Source organism: Myxocyprinus asiaticus, chromosome 46 (genome assembly GCF_019703515.2).
Source record: "Myxocyprinus asiaticus isolate MX2 ecotype Aquarium Trade chromosome 46, UBuf_Myxa_2, whole genome shotgun sequence".
Classification (NCBI taxonomy): domain Eukaryota; kingdom Metazoa; phylum Chordata; class Actinopteri; order Cypriniformes; family Catostomidae; genus Myxocyprinus; species Myxocyprinus asiaticus.
In genome coordinates, this window is record NC_059389.1 from 26,209,478 (window position 1) to 26,230,299 (window position 20,822).

The 20,822-nt window shown below is 40.8% G+C and overlaps 4 gene segments (V, D, J or C); all 4 read left to right on the forward strand.

Moving 5' to 3' along the window:
* Positions 1-1,381: 1,381 nt before the first annotated feature.
* Positions 1,382-2,482, forward strand: LOC127435832 (Ig kappa chain V region 3547-like). The segment is given in 2 exon segments: positions 1,382-1,544; positions 1,656-2,482. Coding segments are annotated over 2 exon segments (480 nt in total).
* Positions 2,483-13,574: 11,092 nt separating this feature from the next.
* LOC127435842 (Ig kappa chain V region 3368-like) lies at positions 13,575-14,751 on the forward strand. The segment is given in 2 exon segments: positions 13,575-13,711; positions 13,864-14,751. Coding segments are annotated over 2 exon segments (378 nt in total).
* A 3,609-nt stretch (positions 14,752-18,360) lies between these two features.
* On the forward strand, positions 18,361-19,134 carry LOC127435849 (Ig kappa chain V region 3381-like). The segment is given in 2 exon segments: positions 18,361-18,521; positions 18,659-19,134. Coding segments are annotated over 2 exon segments (354 nt in total).
* Positions 19,135-20,205: 1,071 nt separating this feature from the next.
* LOC127435728 (Ig kappa chain V region 120-like) lies at positions 20,206-20,792 on the forward strand. The segment is given in 2 exon segments: positions 20,206-20,347; positions 20,449-20,792. Coding segments are annotated over 2 exon segments (393 nt in total).
* The last annotated feature ends 30 nt before the right edge of the window (positions 20,793-20,822 follow it).

Consider the following 20,822-nt stretch of genomic DNA (forward strand, 5'->3'; position numbering starts at 1 on the left):
AATAGAGCGACTGTACAAAAACCTCTGCACACTTCAGTAACTGCACTATAAACACATCACAAACACATCTTTACACACAACACATTCATGCATCACAGAGAAATGATTTCATATTAAGGACATTTTCATCTCATTGTTGTGTTCTAGTTGCTTTTCATATTTTTAGGAAAATAACATTTGATCGTCATTTCAGTATTAATAAAGAAAATATGGAAACATATATTAAATTTGAGTAATATAAATGAAAAGTCAGATATTTCAATCATTTGAACTGTGTAAATCAGCAGAAATACTGTTTCTGTGTGCAAACAATAAGAATAACAATCTGTTCTGTTTGAATTTTATATAGGGTAGTTGTCCAGCAGACATGCTCCTTGAACACCATTTATTCCAATAACATGATTTTAGGTTTAAAATGTGAATATATGTAGGCTACACAAGGGAAATTGCCTGGATTTTCTAAAGAAAATGAAAGTGATGTTTGCCATGCAAAAGTACCCATCATGATGCTAGTGTTGTAGATGGTTGCCAGGGTGTTACTAAACAGTTGCTCTGAGTTGATTTTAGTGTGCTGCAGTGACTAGAGTATACTGGGTTGTTGCTAGGATGTTGCTAGATGGTTGCTTACTGACCTGAGTCAAAAGAGCACACTCTCAATTCTCTGTAATATTCTGGTCTTTAGATATGGTTCATGTGCCTCCTTCAGTGTAAGTCTATGGGATTTTTTTTTTCTCCAGTTTTATCATCCACCAGAAATGTAATAGCACAACTCTCCTCGACAAGCTGCATGATTTGAGGTGTCATTCATGTTTGGAGCACAAAGAGTGATAGGTTGGTTTGACCATAATCATGTGCAATGTGCTTTAAGGCCACTATCACTACAAGACTAAGAGCAATGTTGTTTAAAATCAGTTTTAGATGAAGTGTAACATGTAACACTGCATAACACGTTATTACTGTTTGACATTTCATGTCACTTACGCACAAACAGTAAAGCGCTAGACAATATTATTCATTTTAAAAATTCTAAATGCATGAGAGGATCATTGAGTATAATGTGATCTGTTAAAAATAAACTTTTAAATGAAGCTTTTGACCAAGTTAAAGTCAAGATCTGAACCACACTGAAACTCTGTGACACTTAAAACAGACAGTACAACCATGAAAACCATCAAACATCTTCACGTCATATTCTTATTGACTTTCTGCAGGACATTCTTTGATGCTCTGGGAATGTTTATCATTCAGTGAGTTCAACAGAATGTATACAGTATATTAGTGTGTATATTAGTTTAGTAGCAGTACAGACTGTTGAAGATCCTGCCCACTTCTTTGCATTGTCAGCACATGCTTCAGTGATCTGAGAGTGTTTATAGTGCTGTGAGTTTAACACTTCATGACTGACAGCAGAACAGAACACAATCTTCATCATCACACAACACAAAACAACAACGATGACCTTCAGCATCATCTTCATCTGGACACTTTTATTCTGTATAAAAGGCATATAATTAAACATTTAAGCACTGAAACATATTTGAAAAGTAATTACAATTTTTTAAGTAAATATTCATGTATCTTATAAATATGGTTGTTATTGTTTATATTAGTGTTGATGCACTTCACATTTGAATTCTATATGAATTTCTCTTCAGGATCAAGTGGACAGATCACAGTGACTCAGACTCCTTCAGTGAAACTTGCTGCTCCAGGAGAGACTGTTGTGTTGAAATGTACTGCCAGCACTCCTTTAACAGACTGCAGCCCACCCTGTCTGTCCTGGTACTTACAGAAACCTGGAGAAGCTCCTAAACTCATGATTTATTATACAAGCAGCCTTCAGTCTGGAACTCCATCTAGATTCAGTGGCAGTGGATCTGGAAGTGATTTCACTCTGACCATCAGTGGAGTCCAGACTGAAGATACAGGAGATTATTACTGTCTGAGTGCACACTACATCAGTAGTAGCTGGGTGTTCACACAGTGATAAAGAGTCGTACAAAAACCTCCGTCAGTCAGACTGCACAGTGACTGCACTGATACAACTGACAGATACTGCAGCTGCTCATACAACACAATCACACACAACACTGATCAGTAGACAAACACAAATTAAACACAACATGATTTTTCAAAATAAATAGACATTGTTTAAAAGTGATTGTCACATTTCAGGTATAATTTCTATTTTTTAGAAGCATCCCACAATGCCAAGTGTAAAAAATGGCAAACCATGGCACATATTTTCACTTTATTTTTAAATGTTTAGTTTCATTTTAGGTTATTTTGGTCTGATGTCTTCAGAGAATTTTATAATTTATTCAGAATAGTCTTCGATCCCCTACAATAATCTTGAGATTCTTCTACAACGCACTCTGAGTTCTGCAAGAGTCTAGATGTTATTGAGTTCATACTCATGTACTCTGATTTCATTGAAAGCAGCTCCTTTGAGCCAGTGAGTTTGAGTATATTCTGAAAGACACTGAATGCTTATTGTCTTCCAAAACTTGGCATAAAATATCTTAAACTTCACATGGATATCAAGTATTGGCATTTATTTACATGTATGCTAAAGAATCCGGTTGACTCGAAGCCCTAGTCGGCTGAGGTGTGAGAGCACCAAGTCCCTGTGTGCAAACAGCATGTCCCGAGAGTGAGCTAAAATTAGCCAGTCATCGAGATAGTTGAGAATGTGAATGCCCACCTCCCTTAGCGGGGCAAGGGCTGCCTCTGCGAACTTCGTGAAGATTCGAGGAGACAGGGACAGGCCGAAAGGGAGGACCTTGTACTGATATGCCTGACCCTCGAATGCAAACCGCAGGAAGGGTCTCTGTCGAGGAAGGATCAAGACGTGGAAGTACGCATACTTCAGGTCTACCGCTGCGAATCAATCTTGATGTCGGACGCTCGCCAGAATGCGTTTTTGCATCCGCATCTTGAGCGGGAGTCTGTGTAAAGCCCAGTTCAGTACTCACAGGTCCAAGATTGGCCGCAACCCACTGGCTTTTCTCGGTACGATGCAGTAGGGGCTGTAAAACCCCTTCTTCATCTCGGCTGGAGGGACAGGTTCTATTGCACCCTTCTGTAGGAGGGTAGCAATCTCCACGCAAGGTAGCAGCGTTTTCATCCTTCACCAAGGTGAAGTGGACACCGCTGAACCTGGGCGGACACCCGGCGAACTGAATCGCGTAGCCGAGTCGGACGGTCCGGACCAGCCATCGCGACGGATTGGAAAGCGCAAGCCACGTGTCTAAGTTCCGCGCAAGGGGGACTAAAGGGACAATGTTGTCGGACGTACCGGCAGGTGGGGCCTCGCGGCGGGGTGGAGCTCGAGATGCCATGCCATGTCATGGCCGTGCTGAGTCTAAGGACATCGAAGCGCTTACCTGGCTCCTTGTGACCACCCCCGGAACAGCCTGGGACGGGGGAGGAAGACTGTCACATCGGGGGCGGATTTGTGCCACAGCTTGGCACTCAGGGGCGGGAGACCGCCACTGGAGCGCCAAACCTGCCAAATAGAGTGGTGGACAGTGGTTGTGATGACGGTCGTGCACACCGGATACGTGACCCAGGGAACATGGAAACCGCTCTTGCTGAACTCTTGAGTACTGCAGCCACTGGGGCATGCAGAGCAATTAAATGCAAAAGGTAACAAAAAGATGGAGAGGTCTGCTTACAAGCTCCAGAGCAGTGGGTTTCGTCGTCCCTGGGTCGCCCATCTCAAGGGCACTTTGAAGCCTTTCACGGGTTCTGGGGGGCCGTGAGACGGGTGGCGTCTGCTTCCTGCGGTGGGCTACACACCGGGGCTGGGCCGAAGGGGTGGGCTGCGGTGGAGCCGGTGGGGGACGCCCTTGGCAACGAGTAGATGGGGTGCGGGATCTTGAGCCGCACCGGGGCAGGATATGCCGGCTAGCATCCGTCTGCTGCTCCACCGTCGAGAACTGCTGGGCAAAGTCCTTGATGGTGTCGCCGAATAGGCCAGCCTGGGAGATGGGGGCAGCAAGGAATCGTGTCCTGCCGGACTCACCACCGGGGCAGGATATGTCGGCTAGCATCCGTCTACTGCTCCACCATCGAGAACTGCTGGGCAAAGTCCTTGATGGTGTCGCCGAATAGGCCAGCCTGGGAGATGGGGGCAGCAAGGAATCGTGTCCTGCCGGCCTCACCCATCTCGATCAGGTTGAGCCAAAGGTGGTGCTCCTGGACCACTAATGTGGACATCGTCCGCCTGAGAGATTACACCGTGACCTCCATCACTCGGAGCGAGGTCGGTCGCCGAGCGCAGTTCCTGCATCAATCCCGGGGCATAACTACCCTCGTGCAGTTCCTTTAGCACCTTGGCGGACTTGCAGGAGAACCAGGGCGTGCAGGGCGGAGGCGGCTTGTCCTGCGGCACCGTAGGTCTTGGCCATCAAGAGACGACGTAAACCTACAGGCCTTGGACGGGGGCTTTGGGCACCCGCACCAGGTGGCGGCGCTCTGCGGGCATAGGTGCACCGCGAGCGCCTTTATCCACTAGGGGATTGCCGAATATCCCTTGGCCACCCCATCATCGAGGGTAGTGAGGGCAGGGAAGCTGAAAAGATCGGGACCGGGCAGTAAAAAGTGCCTCACAAGACCTTGTCAGCTCATCATGCACTTCCGGGAAGAAAGGAAAGGGGGCGGTGGCTTTGAGCAGCACCGTGAGCCCAGGAACCAATCATCGAGCCGCGAGGGTTCAGGGAAGAGCAGAGGGTTCCACTCTAGCCAACACTCGCGGCTGCCTGGGAAAGCATGTCATCATCTCCGCATCAGCCTGTGACTGGGCAATCGTCCCCGGAGAGAGGAGCCCAGCTGAGGCTTCCGCGTCCGAGTGGACGAGCCCGCTCTCCGATGCTGTGCGCGAGAGCTCATCACTTTCGCGGGCTCCGAATAAGAGGTCGAACTCGCCATGAGACGAGCCAGCAGACTCATCCGGAAGCCTGATCGGGGTAGACGAGCGTGCTGGGGAATGGGAGGTCACGGGGGTATACCCGGCAGAGGCGGTCCCATTACAGAGGCGGTAAAATGACCGAGGCGGGGAGCCTCTGGGGTGGCTTGCTTTCTTACGAAGGCGAGCCGCGACTGCATCGTTGCCATGGACATGTCCTCGCAATGAGAACATGACCATCCACGAATGCTGTCTCCGCGTGAGCAGTGCCCAGACATGAAAGACAGTGATCGTGATCGTGACCGTCAGAAGGCGAGAGATAACGAGCACAACCAGGAATAACACACAATTGGAAAAGCATCTTTAAAAAGACGCGTCTTTAAAAAGACATTCCGTGTGTGCCGCTCTTTTAGAGAAATATACTCTTTTAGAGAAATATACACTTTTATTTCTGCCGAAGCACCCAGGGGCGTTCTCTGCATTGCACCAGTGCAGAGGGGGTAGAAGCCGCTGAAATGCGCCATCAGATCAAGCAGAGGTGAATGAACAGTCGTGGGAATTCAGCCCAGTGAGCATGACCGTTCGGCTCCGAAGAGAAAATCTGAATGAGTGGTTGCATACCAGCTCCTTTTATACCCGTATGTCCAGGGAGTGGAATGCAAATACCACTTGCCAATTTTCATTGGCCTTTTATCAAAGACCAGAGGTGTCTCGGGCTCCCAAGAGTGACCCCTAGTGTCACTACATCGACACAACGTCGAGTGAGTGACAGATAGAGAACTGTTATTCGTTATTTTGTTGGGATGTTGAAATAAAGAACATTTATTGCAATGGAATTTCCTCAAACACTACTCAAAATAGCTGCAAATAAAATGCACAGTGAGTTATGAGTCTAAATAGCATGGACCTTCAAATGATAAAATCTCACATTAAAGTCAAGCCAAAAAAAAATCAAAATATCACTGCATGTCTATGCGCCAGGTTTACATTTCCATGAGGCAGTGGTTAAATAGCCTCCTCTGGGTGCTTTGATTTTTAAATGGTTTAAAATCAACTGGTATTGAACTTGTCTAATTATTAGTGCATCGATCAGGAAATTTACAGGCCAATTACGATCACCAATTTTTCTTTTTAAAGTGCCCTTTGCCACTGTTTTACAAATTATGTGTTGCAGTTATATGTTTATGCCCCACACTATAAAATTACATTCAGTTTACATTAATTATGAAATGCAAAAATGTATATGAATAGAAAATAGTTATGTATAGTTCTCTTGTCACTATCTGATATCATTGTTACAAACTTGCAACCAGTAAACACCATGAGAGCATCACACACAGCGGAGATACACTGATGAGCCAAAACTTTATGACCACCTGCCTAATATGCTGTTGGTCCTCCGTGTGCCACCAAAACAGCACCGACCTGCCAAGGCATGGACTCTACAAAAACCCTGAAGGCGTCCTGTGGTGTCTGGCACCAAGACATTAGCAGCAGATCCTTCAAGTCCTGTAAATTGCAAGTTGGAGTCACCGTGGGTCGGACTTGTTGGTCCAGCACAGTTTGGAGGCCAGGGCAACACCTTGAACTCTTCATCATATTCCTCAAACCATTCCCGAACAATGTGTGCAGTGTGACTGGGCACATTATCCTGCTGAAAGAGGCCACAGCCGTCAGGGAATACCAATGCCATGAAGGGGTGTACCTGATCTGCAACAATGTTTAGGTGGTGGCACGTGTCAAATTGATGTCCACGTTAATGGCCGGACCCAGGGTTTCCCAGCAGAACATTGCCCAGAGCATCACACTTCCTCTACCGGCTTGTCATCTTCCCACAGTGCAGCCTGGTGCCATCACTTACCCAGGTAAACAGCACACATATACACTGCAATCCATGTGGTGTAAAAGAACATGGGACTCATCGGACCAGGCGACCTTCTTCCACTTCTCCAAGGTCCAGATCCAATGCTTGTGTGTGCTTTTGATGGTGGACATGGGTCGTCATAGGCTCTCTGACTGGTTTGTGGCTACGCAGCCCCATACACAGCTGGGTGTGTTGTGTCACATTCCTCCCATAACCATCATTAAAATTTTCTGTTACTTGTGCCACAGTAGATCTTCTATCAGTTCGGACCAGACAGGATAGCCTTCATTGCCCTCGTGTATCGATGAGCCTTGGGTGCCGAACACCCTGTCGCCGGTTTGTGGTTTGTCCCTCCTCGGACCACTGTCGGTAGGTACTCACCACTGCTGACCGGGAGCACCCCACAAGCCTTGCCGTTTCAGAGATACTCTGACCCAATCATCTGGCCATAACAATTTGGCCCTTGCCAAAGTCGCTCAGGTCTTTACTTCTGCCCATTTCTCCTGCATTCAACATGTTGACTATGAGAACTGATTGTTCACTTACCATCTAATCTGACTAGGCTTTGACATGTGGCCTTGTTAGGAGATGTCAGCATTGTTTGATTCACCAGTGAGTGGTCATGATATTTTGGCTCATCCGTGTATGTTAAAGTCATTAGTATTTATTATTTGATAACAACCTTGGCGTTTTGTTGTAAAACAAATCACTAATTATTAAGTAACTGTGTGAAAACGCAGTGCCATTATTGAAGGTTAAAGGTTATTGTAGGTTATTGCTTATATTAGTGGTATTGCGACAAACATAAATCTCTGATTTAAATTGGGGTTCTCACAAAATAGCGCTTAGAGAGATTGAGAGCACCTGGAGTGGAGAGCGCACATGTTGAAAAGTGAAATCAGAAGCCTGCATAATTGGTCAATCTCAATGCTCAGTCTGACTGACTGTCGTGACTCACATTACATCACATAAACTCCGATCTGTATTTGCATTTTTATTTGTTGTTTTTATTCATTTTTACATTTGTTTGCAGCATCATTTCTTCCGTGTCTAACTGTATGGTGAGTCAGAATTACTACCACAGTGACTCTTACACATGTAATTCATAACTGGCAACCTGTCCATGGTGTTTCCCTGCCTTTGTCCCGAGAGAGCTAGGTTAGGCTCCAGAACTACCCGCGACCCTACATAGGACAAGTGGCTATATAAGATGGATGGATGGATTGATGTAATTCATTCACATTTTTAAAAAAAACATATTCATCTAAATGACAGCATGTCTGAAAGTGCAAATTTTCAAATGCTAAGTTATTTGCCTATATCTACAAACTCTGGTGGATGCAATGTTAGCTTAAGGCCAGGGTATACTTTTTTTTTTGCCTTCCGGATTGGCTCATGCCCGGTCAACTGCATTGCCTTTTAAAGTATACTCTTTTGACCAAGAGCGAATATGAACACGTTCGACAATGCACACAGACAAGGACTGTCCACGTGTCAAGAAAATTTGGACTGTGTGCAGACAGTCCACGCAGGCTGTGCTGATGACGAAATTTGCGTCATTCATACTGTGCGCGGAGCAATCAGCAACGCGGACAGATGAATTTTACTTTGGTCTTTAAAGTGCTAAGCAAGCGCTTATTCATTAGAGTGGCAGTGTGTGATTTTGTGCATGCAGCAATAAAAATAAAAAAAAAAGATTGGCCATGAATCACTGATTTAAGACAAAGATTGGCCAATTTCGATCACCGGCCCCTACTTATATTTGTACGTAAATATGTATGTGGCAGTGGGGGCATGGTGGAGCATCCCTCCGGAGAGAGAGAATGCGGTAAGGGTGCATACACCTGAGCCAGATTATGATTAACACCTGTTTCCAATTGCAGTGAGCTTGGGGAGAGCAGTATATAAGGGACCATGCCACCGGCAAGAGGTGAGAGAGTCTGGGTCCAGAGCCCTATTGTAAAGCTCATGTTTTATTGTGAAGTTGTAAAGCTGACATGTTATTGTGAAGCTGTAAGCGCTGGAGTTTATTCATTAAAAACCCTTACCTGTGAGTGGAAGAAAGCAGTTCCCTGTGTCCTCCTTCCCCTCCGGTCCTGAAGTTTGTTACAATGTACAACAGAACAAAAGAGAAAAAAAACTGTCTTACCGTTTATCAAGTGCTGAAACTCAGCAAAATGAATGAAACGAAACGCGGTTATTTCAAGATGTGTTTATAAAAATGTAAGTTGTTTTTAACTTTACAGGGTGTCCCCCATTCTGCTGGTCAGAGTGGATTGTGAGGGGGGTTACTACACTCGGTGACCTATATGAGAGTGGAGTGTTGAGATATTTTGAAAATTTGGTTCAACATTTTGGGATTCCCAGGTCTCAGTTCTTCAGGTACTGTATTTGCAGCTGTGCCACCTGCTCTGTACTGTTTCTGGGAGTAGTTTACACCCCACTTAAAGCGGCAGATACTCTGATAGAGGTGATTACTGCTTTTGGAAATGGTAATGAGGCTTCAGTGTATTACTCCCTGCTAATTCAGAGTCTGGGGTATGGAGCTTTAAATTTTATCAAGAGATTATGGGAGAAAGATTTAAACTTGGTTTAAACTTGGTATTGGAGGAGACTCCCTCCAGGATTCTAAAAAAAATCAAGTCTGCATCTAGAGATGCAAGGGTGCGCCTTATGCAATTCAAGATTTTACATCGATTCTACTGGACCCCCGATAGATTGTATAGGCTTGGTCGTAAAGACACACCCACCTGCTGGCGATGCCAATCAGAAGTTGGAGACACAACCCATGTTTATTGGTGGTGTGTTAAGATCCAAGAATTTTGGACATAAAAAATTGGGTTCTAACCAGTGTGATGATTGGTAAGCAGGTTATTTTAAGAGGATGGAAGTCAGATGGAGTGCTCTTATTTCCGGAGAAGGGGAGGATGGCAGGTTTCGAGGAGGTGTTATGTAGAAGGCTAGGCTTTTGGGATTGTTTGATAGAAAATGGGGCAATTATTTAGTGTTTTTGGGGGACTCTCTGGGAGGGGCTGTGGAGAGAGAAGGTTCGTTTTAATTATCTATGATTATTGTTGGGCCTCATGTATTCAGATAGAAGACAAAGGCAGGCCTAACACAGTCGTAAAACCTAACTCAGGCCCCCATATCAAGTCATAAATCTTACTGATAAAAACCACGCTAAAATCAAACAAAGGGAGTCCAAAACAGTCTGCAAATCCCATGAAGCCTTGCTCACTAAAGGATCGAACTCTCAACTCCTATTGGATGAGGCACACGCACCTCAACCATGACATCATCAGGAGTAGAAATACCTCTGAAATGCTTCCGGGATTTGCTTCCAGCAACTTTGCTCGCCGTGTGTAGACACAGCACATCGTTGCTCTCAGGTGCAGCCTTGCGGCACAAGGAAGTAACGTCCGACTTGAAACTGTGGCCATACAATCTCCATCTCGCTGGATGAGTTGAGATTACTCTGTGTTCCACCGAACACTCTAACGGATCCGAAGGAGACCGCCGAGCAATCCGCATCTTCATCCGTTTGCCTGCAGAAGTGAAGAGAGAAAAGATTTCTCTTCCATCTTCAATCAAGTCGACGTTGCTGATTTCTCCGCCAGCCCGCCGAGAATCAGCAGCTGTAACGCCTGCTGACAGAGTGAGGAAACGGCCTCCCATCATCACCCGAGCCTCGAGGAACCGAGTTGGAGTTAAAGGACGGATGAACGCACATTCTGCGTCCTCATGCGATTCAAGTAAGAGGTTTACGTCTGGGCAGAGATAGAATATTATAGTGTGTTATTCTTGTGTGTCACGGTTATTGCTTGTACAGTTTACGGACCGCCATGTCCACTCATTATTAATACTCAGGGTATTAATTATCACGAATTTGATTTGCTGTATTGTAGTCCAACCACACTGGACTGTTGTGCATTTCCACCATTGCGGGTGAGATCGGCAAACTGAGTTTATCCATTAAAGAATCAAAGACCGCGGGACGGTTTACGAGCCATCCACCGCGTCTCTGAGTGATAAACTAACAGCTCTTTTCTCTCCCACGATCGCGAAATCGGCTTTGGGGCCGTCACTTAATTCTCTCTCTCTCTCTCGTACTAACCACACACACACACACACACACACGAGCGACCCCTCACAAACATTCTGGCACACATTTTTGGCTAGTAGATAGCTTCGTGATAAAGCTCAGCTTTGCCCCTAAGCTACCATTGACTGGTTTCTCTCCGCCCACATTCGCGGCCATATTCCCTGGCAGGAAGTCTCGCGTGACATACTCTCCACGAGAGTCACGTCCGCCATTTTGTGCGCATCCCTCCATACACACACACACACACACACTCTCACACACACACACCTTATGTGTTATAGGATTATTTTAGTTTCCATATCTAATCATATCACTGTTTAATTTGTAGTTGTAAGTCGGAAGTTTATTGACTGCATTGTATTAATTATTAATTGATATTACTGCATAAATAAACATTGCTATATTTCAAAGAGAAGTGTTTTGGTTTGTTTTGCATACACCTGTGTCATGCTGACAGGATGTCAGTGCTCGGATTCAAGCCTTCATTCATTGTTTTTTTTTTCCAAAAATCGATATTCTTCAGATGTTGATTTTCCTAAGAAGACAATCTAATATTGAGACTGTTATACTATCTGGTTATTAGTCCCTGATTCCAGGGTGGTGCCCCATCAAAATTAATCCTTATTAATATTCTACTGATTTTTGATAATTGATAATTATCTTTGATGATTGTTGAATTTGAATGATCAATAAGCTAGTGTTAATTTTAATTAATGTTTCATCGATGTTAACAATTAACGATTATCTTTGACAATTGTTGATTTAAAGGATTAAAAAAGCTAACATTGATTCTCATCAATGTTCTATTGATTTTAATAATTAATAATTATCTTTGATAATTATTAATTATTGCTGATAAACAAACCCGCTCCTAAATGTAGCACACTATATTTACTGGAACCCCATATTAGGTTTTAATGAGTTAGATTAAATTAATTAATTTAAATATGAATTAATAACTAAAGAAATAATTACCAATTATTTCTGATAGTAACACTGATCTAAACCAACAGTAAAGCCCTACATTATTATATTTTCTTTTTGTTTTCATTTATTTCTTTTTTTATTATTCTTATATGTGAACACAGGGGTGTTTGTCGGGGGTCAGGGTGGGGTTGGTGACTGGGGAGGGGTAATAGTGGGGGTTAAATATAAATGTTGATTCAATGTATATATGTTTATATATATATATATATAACTTTGAATCAATAAAAAAAATGTAATAACAAAAAAAATAAATAAATAAATAACTGACCCAAACACGGCCGGGTTGAAGAACTCTGTTGCATTTGTAGAATGACCGAATATTGATTTTGGTATTCAAACAGTGGCACATCGAAAGTTTAACCAAATGTCGACTATCCGTGCACATCCTTAAATAAAACCAGGGTAAATATGCATAACTTTTAAAATAATAGTCTTAAGTTGACATTAACAATAAATGTACTATATTATAGTGTGCTTAAGACTCAGCTCTTGAAAGTGTATTCCTCTGCAGTATACGGAAGTGTCTAATTTCATTTTCACTATATAGAGCTGGTTGGGTTTTTATAATGGCAGTTTTGGATTTCAAAGTAAAATAAGATCTGTGGTAAACATTACTTAAAGACATGTGGACATTTTGCTCAACAAAATAAATTACACAAAGTCATACTTAAAACGTAAACTTTGAAGCCATATTCAAGAAACATACTTAAAAAAAAATAAAATAAAAACAGCAGCTTCAAAATTTATGTTTGAGATTTGAAAGTTTGCAATTTATTTTTAGTACCAAATGTCACATTATCTTCAAGTAATGTTTTCCACAGACCTTTGTTTACTCATAAATCCAAAACTGCCATTATAAAAACACATAGGAAATTCCAGAGGGAACCCATGGTGAATAAGCCTTCTGGGTTCACCTACAAATTGACGTCATGGCTGAACAGCTCTATGTTTTGATGTACTTTTAAAATTTCACAGTACACAGCAAGTACACATTCAATGCAATAAGAACACTTTTTTATAAGAATTTTGAAGACACTTTGATTAATGATGTTTTTGTACACAAATGTAACTTGTCCAGAATCAGAAGCTTTATTGAATGTTGCAGTAAACACAGAACATTGATTGATCACACAGTGAGTGACACTAGAGCTCTCTTTCAGTATTCAGTTGTAAATCACCATACTCATGTGAATGCTGCCTGAAAAAAAGGACATTTAGATATGACTCATCTTCAGGAGAGAGAAACATCTGCACTCAGAGCTCTTCACAGCATTTCTTGTAGAACGAGACATCAAGAACAGCTTCATCATGTGTTACTCTGCATTCAAACACCTCTCTCTGCTTCCCAGCGTGCTTGACTGAGTATCGAAACACTAATGTGACTGTATCGGCTTTCCTGTTCATTCTTTGCACTGGTCAGAACCCCATCAGTGACCTCTGACCCGTCCAGTGTCCAGTTGTGGAGAGTAAGATCTGAGCAGACAGAGCAGTGGCACTGAGTCTCTGAAGGAGCTGAAGGAGGAATGAGCAAAACTTTTCACATTGTCAGTCTTATTGACTGTATCTGCAGGACATTCTTCAGTGCTCTTCAGAGTGTGTTCAACAGAATGTATACAGTATATTAGTGTGTATATTAGTTTAGTAGCAGTACAGACTGTTGAAGATCCTGCCCACTTCTTTGCATTGTCAGCACATGCTTCAGTGATCTGAGAGTGTTTATAGTGCTGTGAGTTTAACACTTCATGACTGACAGCAGAACAGAACACAATCTTCATCATCACACAACACAAAACGACAACAATGACCTTCAGCATCATCTACATCTGGACACTTTTATTCTGTATACAAGGTATAAAATTAAACATTTAAGCATTGAAAAATACTTGAAAAGTAATTACAAAATTTTAAGTAAATATTCATGTGTCTTATAAATATGGTTGTTATTGTTTATATTAGTGTTGATGCACTTCACATTTGAATTCTATATGAATTTCTCTTCAGGATCGAGTGGACAAATCACAGTGACTCAGACACCTTCAGTGAAACTTGCTGCTCCAGGAGAGACTGTTGTGTTGAAATGTACTGCCAGCACTCCTCCAGCCTGTAACCCACCCTGTCTGTACTGGTACTTACAGAAACCTGGAGAAGCTCCTAAACTCCTGATTTATAGAGTGAGCAGCCTTCAGTCTGGAACTCCATCTAGATTCAGTGGCAGTGGATCTGGAAGTGATTTCACTCTGACCATCAGTGGAGTCCAGACTGAAGATACAGGAGATTATTACTGTCTGAGTGAACACTCCATCAACAGTAAATATGTGTTCACACAGTGATAAAGAGTCGTACAAAAACCTCCATCAGTCAGACTGCACAGTGACTGCACTGATACAACTGACAGATACTGCAGCTGCTCATACAACACAATCACACACAACACTGATCAGTGGACAAACACAAATGAAACACAATGTGATCTAATGATGAATGAATGGTGTTAAGGTTCATCAGTATTTTTGATAATTAAGATATAGTTTTGATGTGATCATCATCACATTCCAGGTTTAATTTCAACAGAATGAATTCATGAGTCCTGCTGTGTTCAGTCACTTCTGCTCTCTTGACACAAAGAGTTCCTGAATAACCATTAGAACATTTTTCAACATGATTTCTCATCCCAATCACTGTCAGAAGGACTGATTCAAAGTTTTTGTTTATACAGTGTGTTTATTTAAAATACGTGTCCTTCAATATGTATCCAATCCAATCTTCTTCCTAATTACAATATATGAAAGTTCATCATCTCTTACCAGCATCATAAAGAGCATGAACAGTTTCTCAAGTTGCTGCTTTAAGTTCACATCCCTGTTTCATGATGCAGCTACTGTATTATACAGAAACACCAAAACTTCAAATGAAAATACAAATAGTAACTTACAACATGTGTGTGATTATGTTTGTGTTCATTAATGTGCTTATAGTTCCTTGCAAAAAAGGAAAAACAAGAGATCTAATGATCTTTGACGATATCACATCAATTGTCTATCGATCTGTCTAGCCTGTTGTTGTTGTTTTTTAGAAGGGAAGAGAAAAGTCTTCAGACTTTGTTGCAGATGGGCTAGTGCGTTTATCAGTGATATTCATATGATGTATAAAAATGACACTCAAATAACTTCATAACTGACTGATCACTGCATTCAGTAGAAGTGAAACTGGTGTGTTCCAGTCCAGATCATTGAACCAATCAAACAGTGTCACTGGGAGTGTGGAGTGAAAATCACATTTGCATTGACAGGATGAAGTGATTCTGTTCCTCTCAGAATAGAGCAGCTCTGTCTCCAGATGTTCAAACCACAACAGCTTTATTTTACATTTACTGATAAATGCACTTTTTTAAAACAATTATAACTCAAACCCATGCTAAACATGGCACATTTTTATCAAAGGAAGTTCCTGAACTAATACTACATGTAATATTTCTCTGTTAGTTAAAGACACGTCAAAATGTAACTTGTCCAGAATCAGAAGTTTTATTGAATGTTGCAGTAAACACAGAACATTGATAAATCACACAGTGAGTGACACTAGAGCTCTCTTTCAGTATTCAGTTGTAAATCACTCGACTCATGTGCATGCTGCCTGACACAGGACACTCAGATACGACTCATCTTCAGGAGAGAGAAACATCTGCTCATACAACACAATCACATACAACACTGACCAACTAAGAGGTTAAAAACAGATAAACAGATACACTGTCACACAACATTGATAAGAATAGTGTAAGAGTCATGAAACATAACATTTCACTGTAGAACTGTTTTGTAAAACCAGATCAAACACATCTATAACCAGACACAATGGACATTATTTAAAAACACATATTGTGTTTGAGAGTTGTATATGTTATTTGCCTTAATGTACATGTACAATACACATGCCCACAAAAGTACTAATGGGATAAACAGGCACAGGTGGGAATAATCAGGGGAGAAACAGGGATCAAACAGAACCTGTCTGACAAAGCAGCCCATATTCTAACCCTCCTAACCCTACCTGTACTGAACCTGTTAGGCACCTTGAACATCTCAATGTACATGGATTTTGTAGTTTAATTCATTTATTGTTGACAGTTTGACATGATTCTGGACTGTTCAATACTTGAAGCTCATCTTGTCAAAGCAACAGGTCCACAAGTTCAAACTGTCTGAGGAGCAGGTGTATTTAATGTAAACAGAGACAGATCGCAGCTTTATAACCAGAGAGAAATCAGTTTCAACCATACCTGCTCTATTCTTACAAGAACACACAAATAAAAAAGACAAAAATCCTCAAACATCACACTGCTGAAGGAGTTCTGAAGGAGGAATTATACAAAGTTTTAACTAAGGAAAAGTCTCATTAGATCTGTTTTAAAACCTAGAGAGCTGCCTACCTAAGTAGTATTTTACAGCATCATATGCACCCTCGAAGATACCTCGTTTTGGCCAAATTTTAAGGCAGCACCAGAATGCATCATGACATGTTCAGTGAAAAAAATATTGATAAATGTTCTTATTTTTCATTCAATTTTAAAAAAGTATTTATAAAATGGTCCATCTAACAAAAAATTTATTGTTTCACCTCATGTTTGTGTGCTATTTAGTTCAAATTCTAGTGTCGGTCACTATAAGTTGCAAAACTAAGACAGAAATGTATGTTGGTTGTGCAGGTTCATATACTTGTATGGCCTGGTACAAGCAGAAATCTGGAGAAGCTCCTAAACTACTTATTAAATATACGAGCCAAAGACAGTCAAATATCCCATCTAGATTCAGTGGCAGCGGAGCAAGACTGATGTTCTTACTTTGAGTAAATCCGCTCACTCAATGACGATAAATTACATAACTTTAAAAACAGACCTACCTACCTCTCAACAACCTAAATTCAATAGTTTTATAAATATACATCATATTTAATTATATTAAGTCATTCGCAATGCTTCATAGGATTGAAGTTCATTCCCTCATAAAAGACATAAAGTACACAGTCTTGGACTTTTGTCTTTTTGTCCATTTTCCAAATACTTTTTTGCTTCAAATCAAAGCTTTAAATGTTGTGATTCACCTCAAAGCTGGTTGATTTGCTCCATGGCTTAGAACTCTTTTATGAAGGATTTTATGAAGGTCTATGAAAGGAATGAATGGAAAAAATACTTCCGGAACCCAGGCAGCTGAAAAAGTGGGCGGGCACTCTTGTGATCTATATCAGCAATCTTGGAACGCCTCCCGTCCAATCAGATTAGAGGACTGGGACTTACTGTGTTTTGGTACACTCACTGAGCACTTTATTAGGTACACCCACTTATTCATGTGATTATTTATTCAGCCATCAATCGTGTGGCAGCAGTACAATGCATATAATCAGCCCTGACTCAATGAACCTCAATAGAACCGGCTTATAACACATAAAAACGGTCTTTTGTCGCCACCTGCTGGCTAAAATCTTTATTGTCACAGGAATGTACACTCACCAACCACTTTATTAGGTACACCTGTACATCTACTTATTCATGCCATTATCTAATCAGCCAATGCAGTCCAATGCATAAAATCAAGCAGATATGTGTCAGGAGCTTCAGTTAATGTTCACATCAACCATCAGAATGGGGAAAAATGTGATCTCCGTGGGATGATTGTTGGTGCCAGACGGGCTGGTTTTAGTATTTCTGTAACTGCTGATCTGCTGGGATTTTCACGCACAACAGTCTCTAGAATTTACTCAGAATGGTGCCAAAAACAAAAAACATCCAGTGAGCGGCAGTTCTGCAGACAGAAATGTGTTGTTGATGAGAGAGGTCAATGGAGAATGGCCAGACTGGTTTGAGCTGACAGAAAGGCTATGGTAACTCAGATAACCGCTCTGTACAACTGTATTGAGCAGAATAACATCTCAGAATGCACAACACATCGAACCTTGAGGCAGATGGGCTCCAACAGCAGAAGACCATGTCGGGAACTTTATTAGGACCATAGTGTTCTTAATAAAGTGCTCAGAGGTTGTATAACCAAAGACAAGTCTGATAACAAGACTGAAAATATCCTCTGAAGACTCAAATGCTGTCACCAAGCTCTCTGTTAATAAGATCAAATGAAACTTCTTAAAATATTGGATTACTGTAATGTACTATAATCTGCCCAGTGGACAGAGGAAAAGGTGAAGACTTTAATCTAACTTAAAGACTTTCTTACTTTTAGAATGAAAATGAAAAATGTAATTATTTTATTTTTTTATCTGAGCAATGGAGTTAACAGATTATGCTTTCTTTTTTTTTTTTTTTTTTTAGAACAGAGACTTCCTCTTTATTATTATAATCATCTTATTTAAAAAATAATAATAATATTGTTGTTGATAATGTTGTTCATTAAGGCTTCGTACTTCATGATTTTTTTTATAAAGAGGTACATACATAAACAAATTTGTCTGCCACTGTCAGCTGCTTGTTCTGTCTATAAAGAGCATTTACATAAAGTGACACTTTGCATGAGAGTGCTTATAGTGCTGTGAGTTTAACACTTCATGACTGACAGCAGAACAGAACACAATCTTCATCATCACACAACACAAAACAACAACAATGACCTTCAGCATCATCTTCATCTGGACTTTTGCAGTTTTTATTCAGGGTGAGACACAAAAATAATGCCAAATTATATTTGTTGTTGTTATTATTAGTAGTAGGTGATGGTAGTATGATGTTTTAATGACCAATCTTCTGCTTCAAGGAGCTTTACACTCGTTGCTTTTATTTTTGCACTTTCAGATTCAAGAGGAGTCACTCTGACTCAACCTGAAGTTAAAACTGTTCAACAGGGACAAACAGCTACAATAGAGTGTCATATAGATGTTGGGATATACAGCAGCTACTTAGCCTGGTATCAGCAGAAACCTGGAGAAACTCCTAAACTCCTGATTTATTCTATAAGTACTCTTCAGTCTGGAACTCCATCTAGATTCAGTGGCAGTGGATCAGCCTATGGAAGTGATTTCACTCTGACCATCAGTGGAGTCCAGACTGAAGATACAGGAGATTATTACTGTCAGAGTAGCACACTACATCAACAGTAAATATGTGTTCACACAGTGATAAAGAGTCGTACAAAAACCTCCGTCAGTCAGACTGCACAGTGACTGCACTGATACAACTGACAGATACTGCAGCTGCTCATACAACACAATCACACACAATACTGATCAGTGGACAAACATACTATGACCTTACAATAATAAATCTTAATGAAGCTCTTTTTTCTTTTTTTTTATGAAAATGTTTTATTGATGTGACCACTACATAATTAAAGACTGTTATTGTTTTATTAGTATTTCATAACATCAAGCTCTACCTCTCATAACTACTAAAACTCCATAATTAATTTGATAGTGTAATCCTCATTTTAATTCATTTTTGCTCATGAGAGAATAATTGTCCTGATATTTTCATTTGTTTCATGTAGAGTTCATCTTTTCTCTTTGTCCTCCTCTTCATCTTCACTCTTACTGTGTTTCATCATCTGTCTGTTCTATATGATGTTCAGTGCTGATGAGTTTCTCTGTAAATTAAACACGATCTTAAACTAGAGTCACGTCCAAACATGATCTAAAGCACAACTCTTCAACAGTGAATGTTTCTCACACAAAACACTCCACATCTTCAAATCTCACAACATTGAATGCTTTTCAATGCTGTTCCCTTTGATGGACACCACATCAAATCATACAACATTACAACTTTGGCTTGTTAGCTGGGGGCCTAAAGACAATAATTTTCAAGGCATGATTTAAATTGCATTATTCATCTGAACCGCACAATGAGGACTTTAAGACATCACAGCATTATTTTCTGTGAAGCTGCTTTCAAATGACATGTGTTGTGAAAAGCACTGTACAAATAAAAATGATTTGACTTGACTATTTGACTTCAGATATTACAGTTACAAATCACTGCAAATCCATTCATGAACTTATAATATTAAACAAGTTCTTATTATTATTATCATATTATCACTCTTCCACAGTAGCTGCACATAGTTCTTTATCTGTAGACCTTCATTCACAGGACACAGAGAACAGAATAGTAGCATCCAAATTATTATTATTACTTATCATAAAACAGTTTGATAGCAGCTTTAAGAAAATCTGTAATGCTTATTTTGTGCCTGATGTTAAACTTTTAAAATGTTTTAGTAGAAGCTCAATAGATGTTTAGTGTTGAGGACATTCTCCACGGATCAATGTTATAATGAACTACTGTATAGTGAGATCAATTTAAAAAACATTTAAATATAGAGAATCACTTTGCATTTTCAGCACATGCTTCAGTGCACTGAGTGTTTATAGTGCTGGGAGTTTAACACTTCATGACTGAGACTGTTTAGAATAATAACAGAAGACACAACAACTAAAATGACATTCATCAACATCATCATCTTGATCTTAGGGATCAATTTTCAAGGTAACTTCTAAATAGAATTTAATTTAATATCTTAGTTCTTTTTTCAGTTCTTCACATTTTTACTCTTCAGAAAGTTTAATGTCATTAAAAATGTTTTCTAGATTGCACAGGACAGGTGACTGTAATTCAGACTCCCACACTGAAATCTGCTCAGTATGGAAACACAGTCACTTTGACCTGTAAAACCAGCAGCTCCATTGGACGCCCCTCAGATGGTCACTGTAACACTTGTCTGTCCTGGTACTTACAGAAACCTGGAGAAACTCCTAAACTCCTGATTTATTCTATAAGTACTCTTCAGTCTGGAACTCCATCTAGATTCAGTGGCAGTGGATCTGGAAGTGATTTCACTCTGACCATCAGTGGAGTCCAGACTGAAGATACAGGAGATTATTACTGTCTGAGTGTACACTGGATCAGTAGTAGCTGGGTGTTCACACAGTGATAAAGAGTCGTACAAAAACCTCCGTCAGTC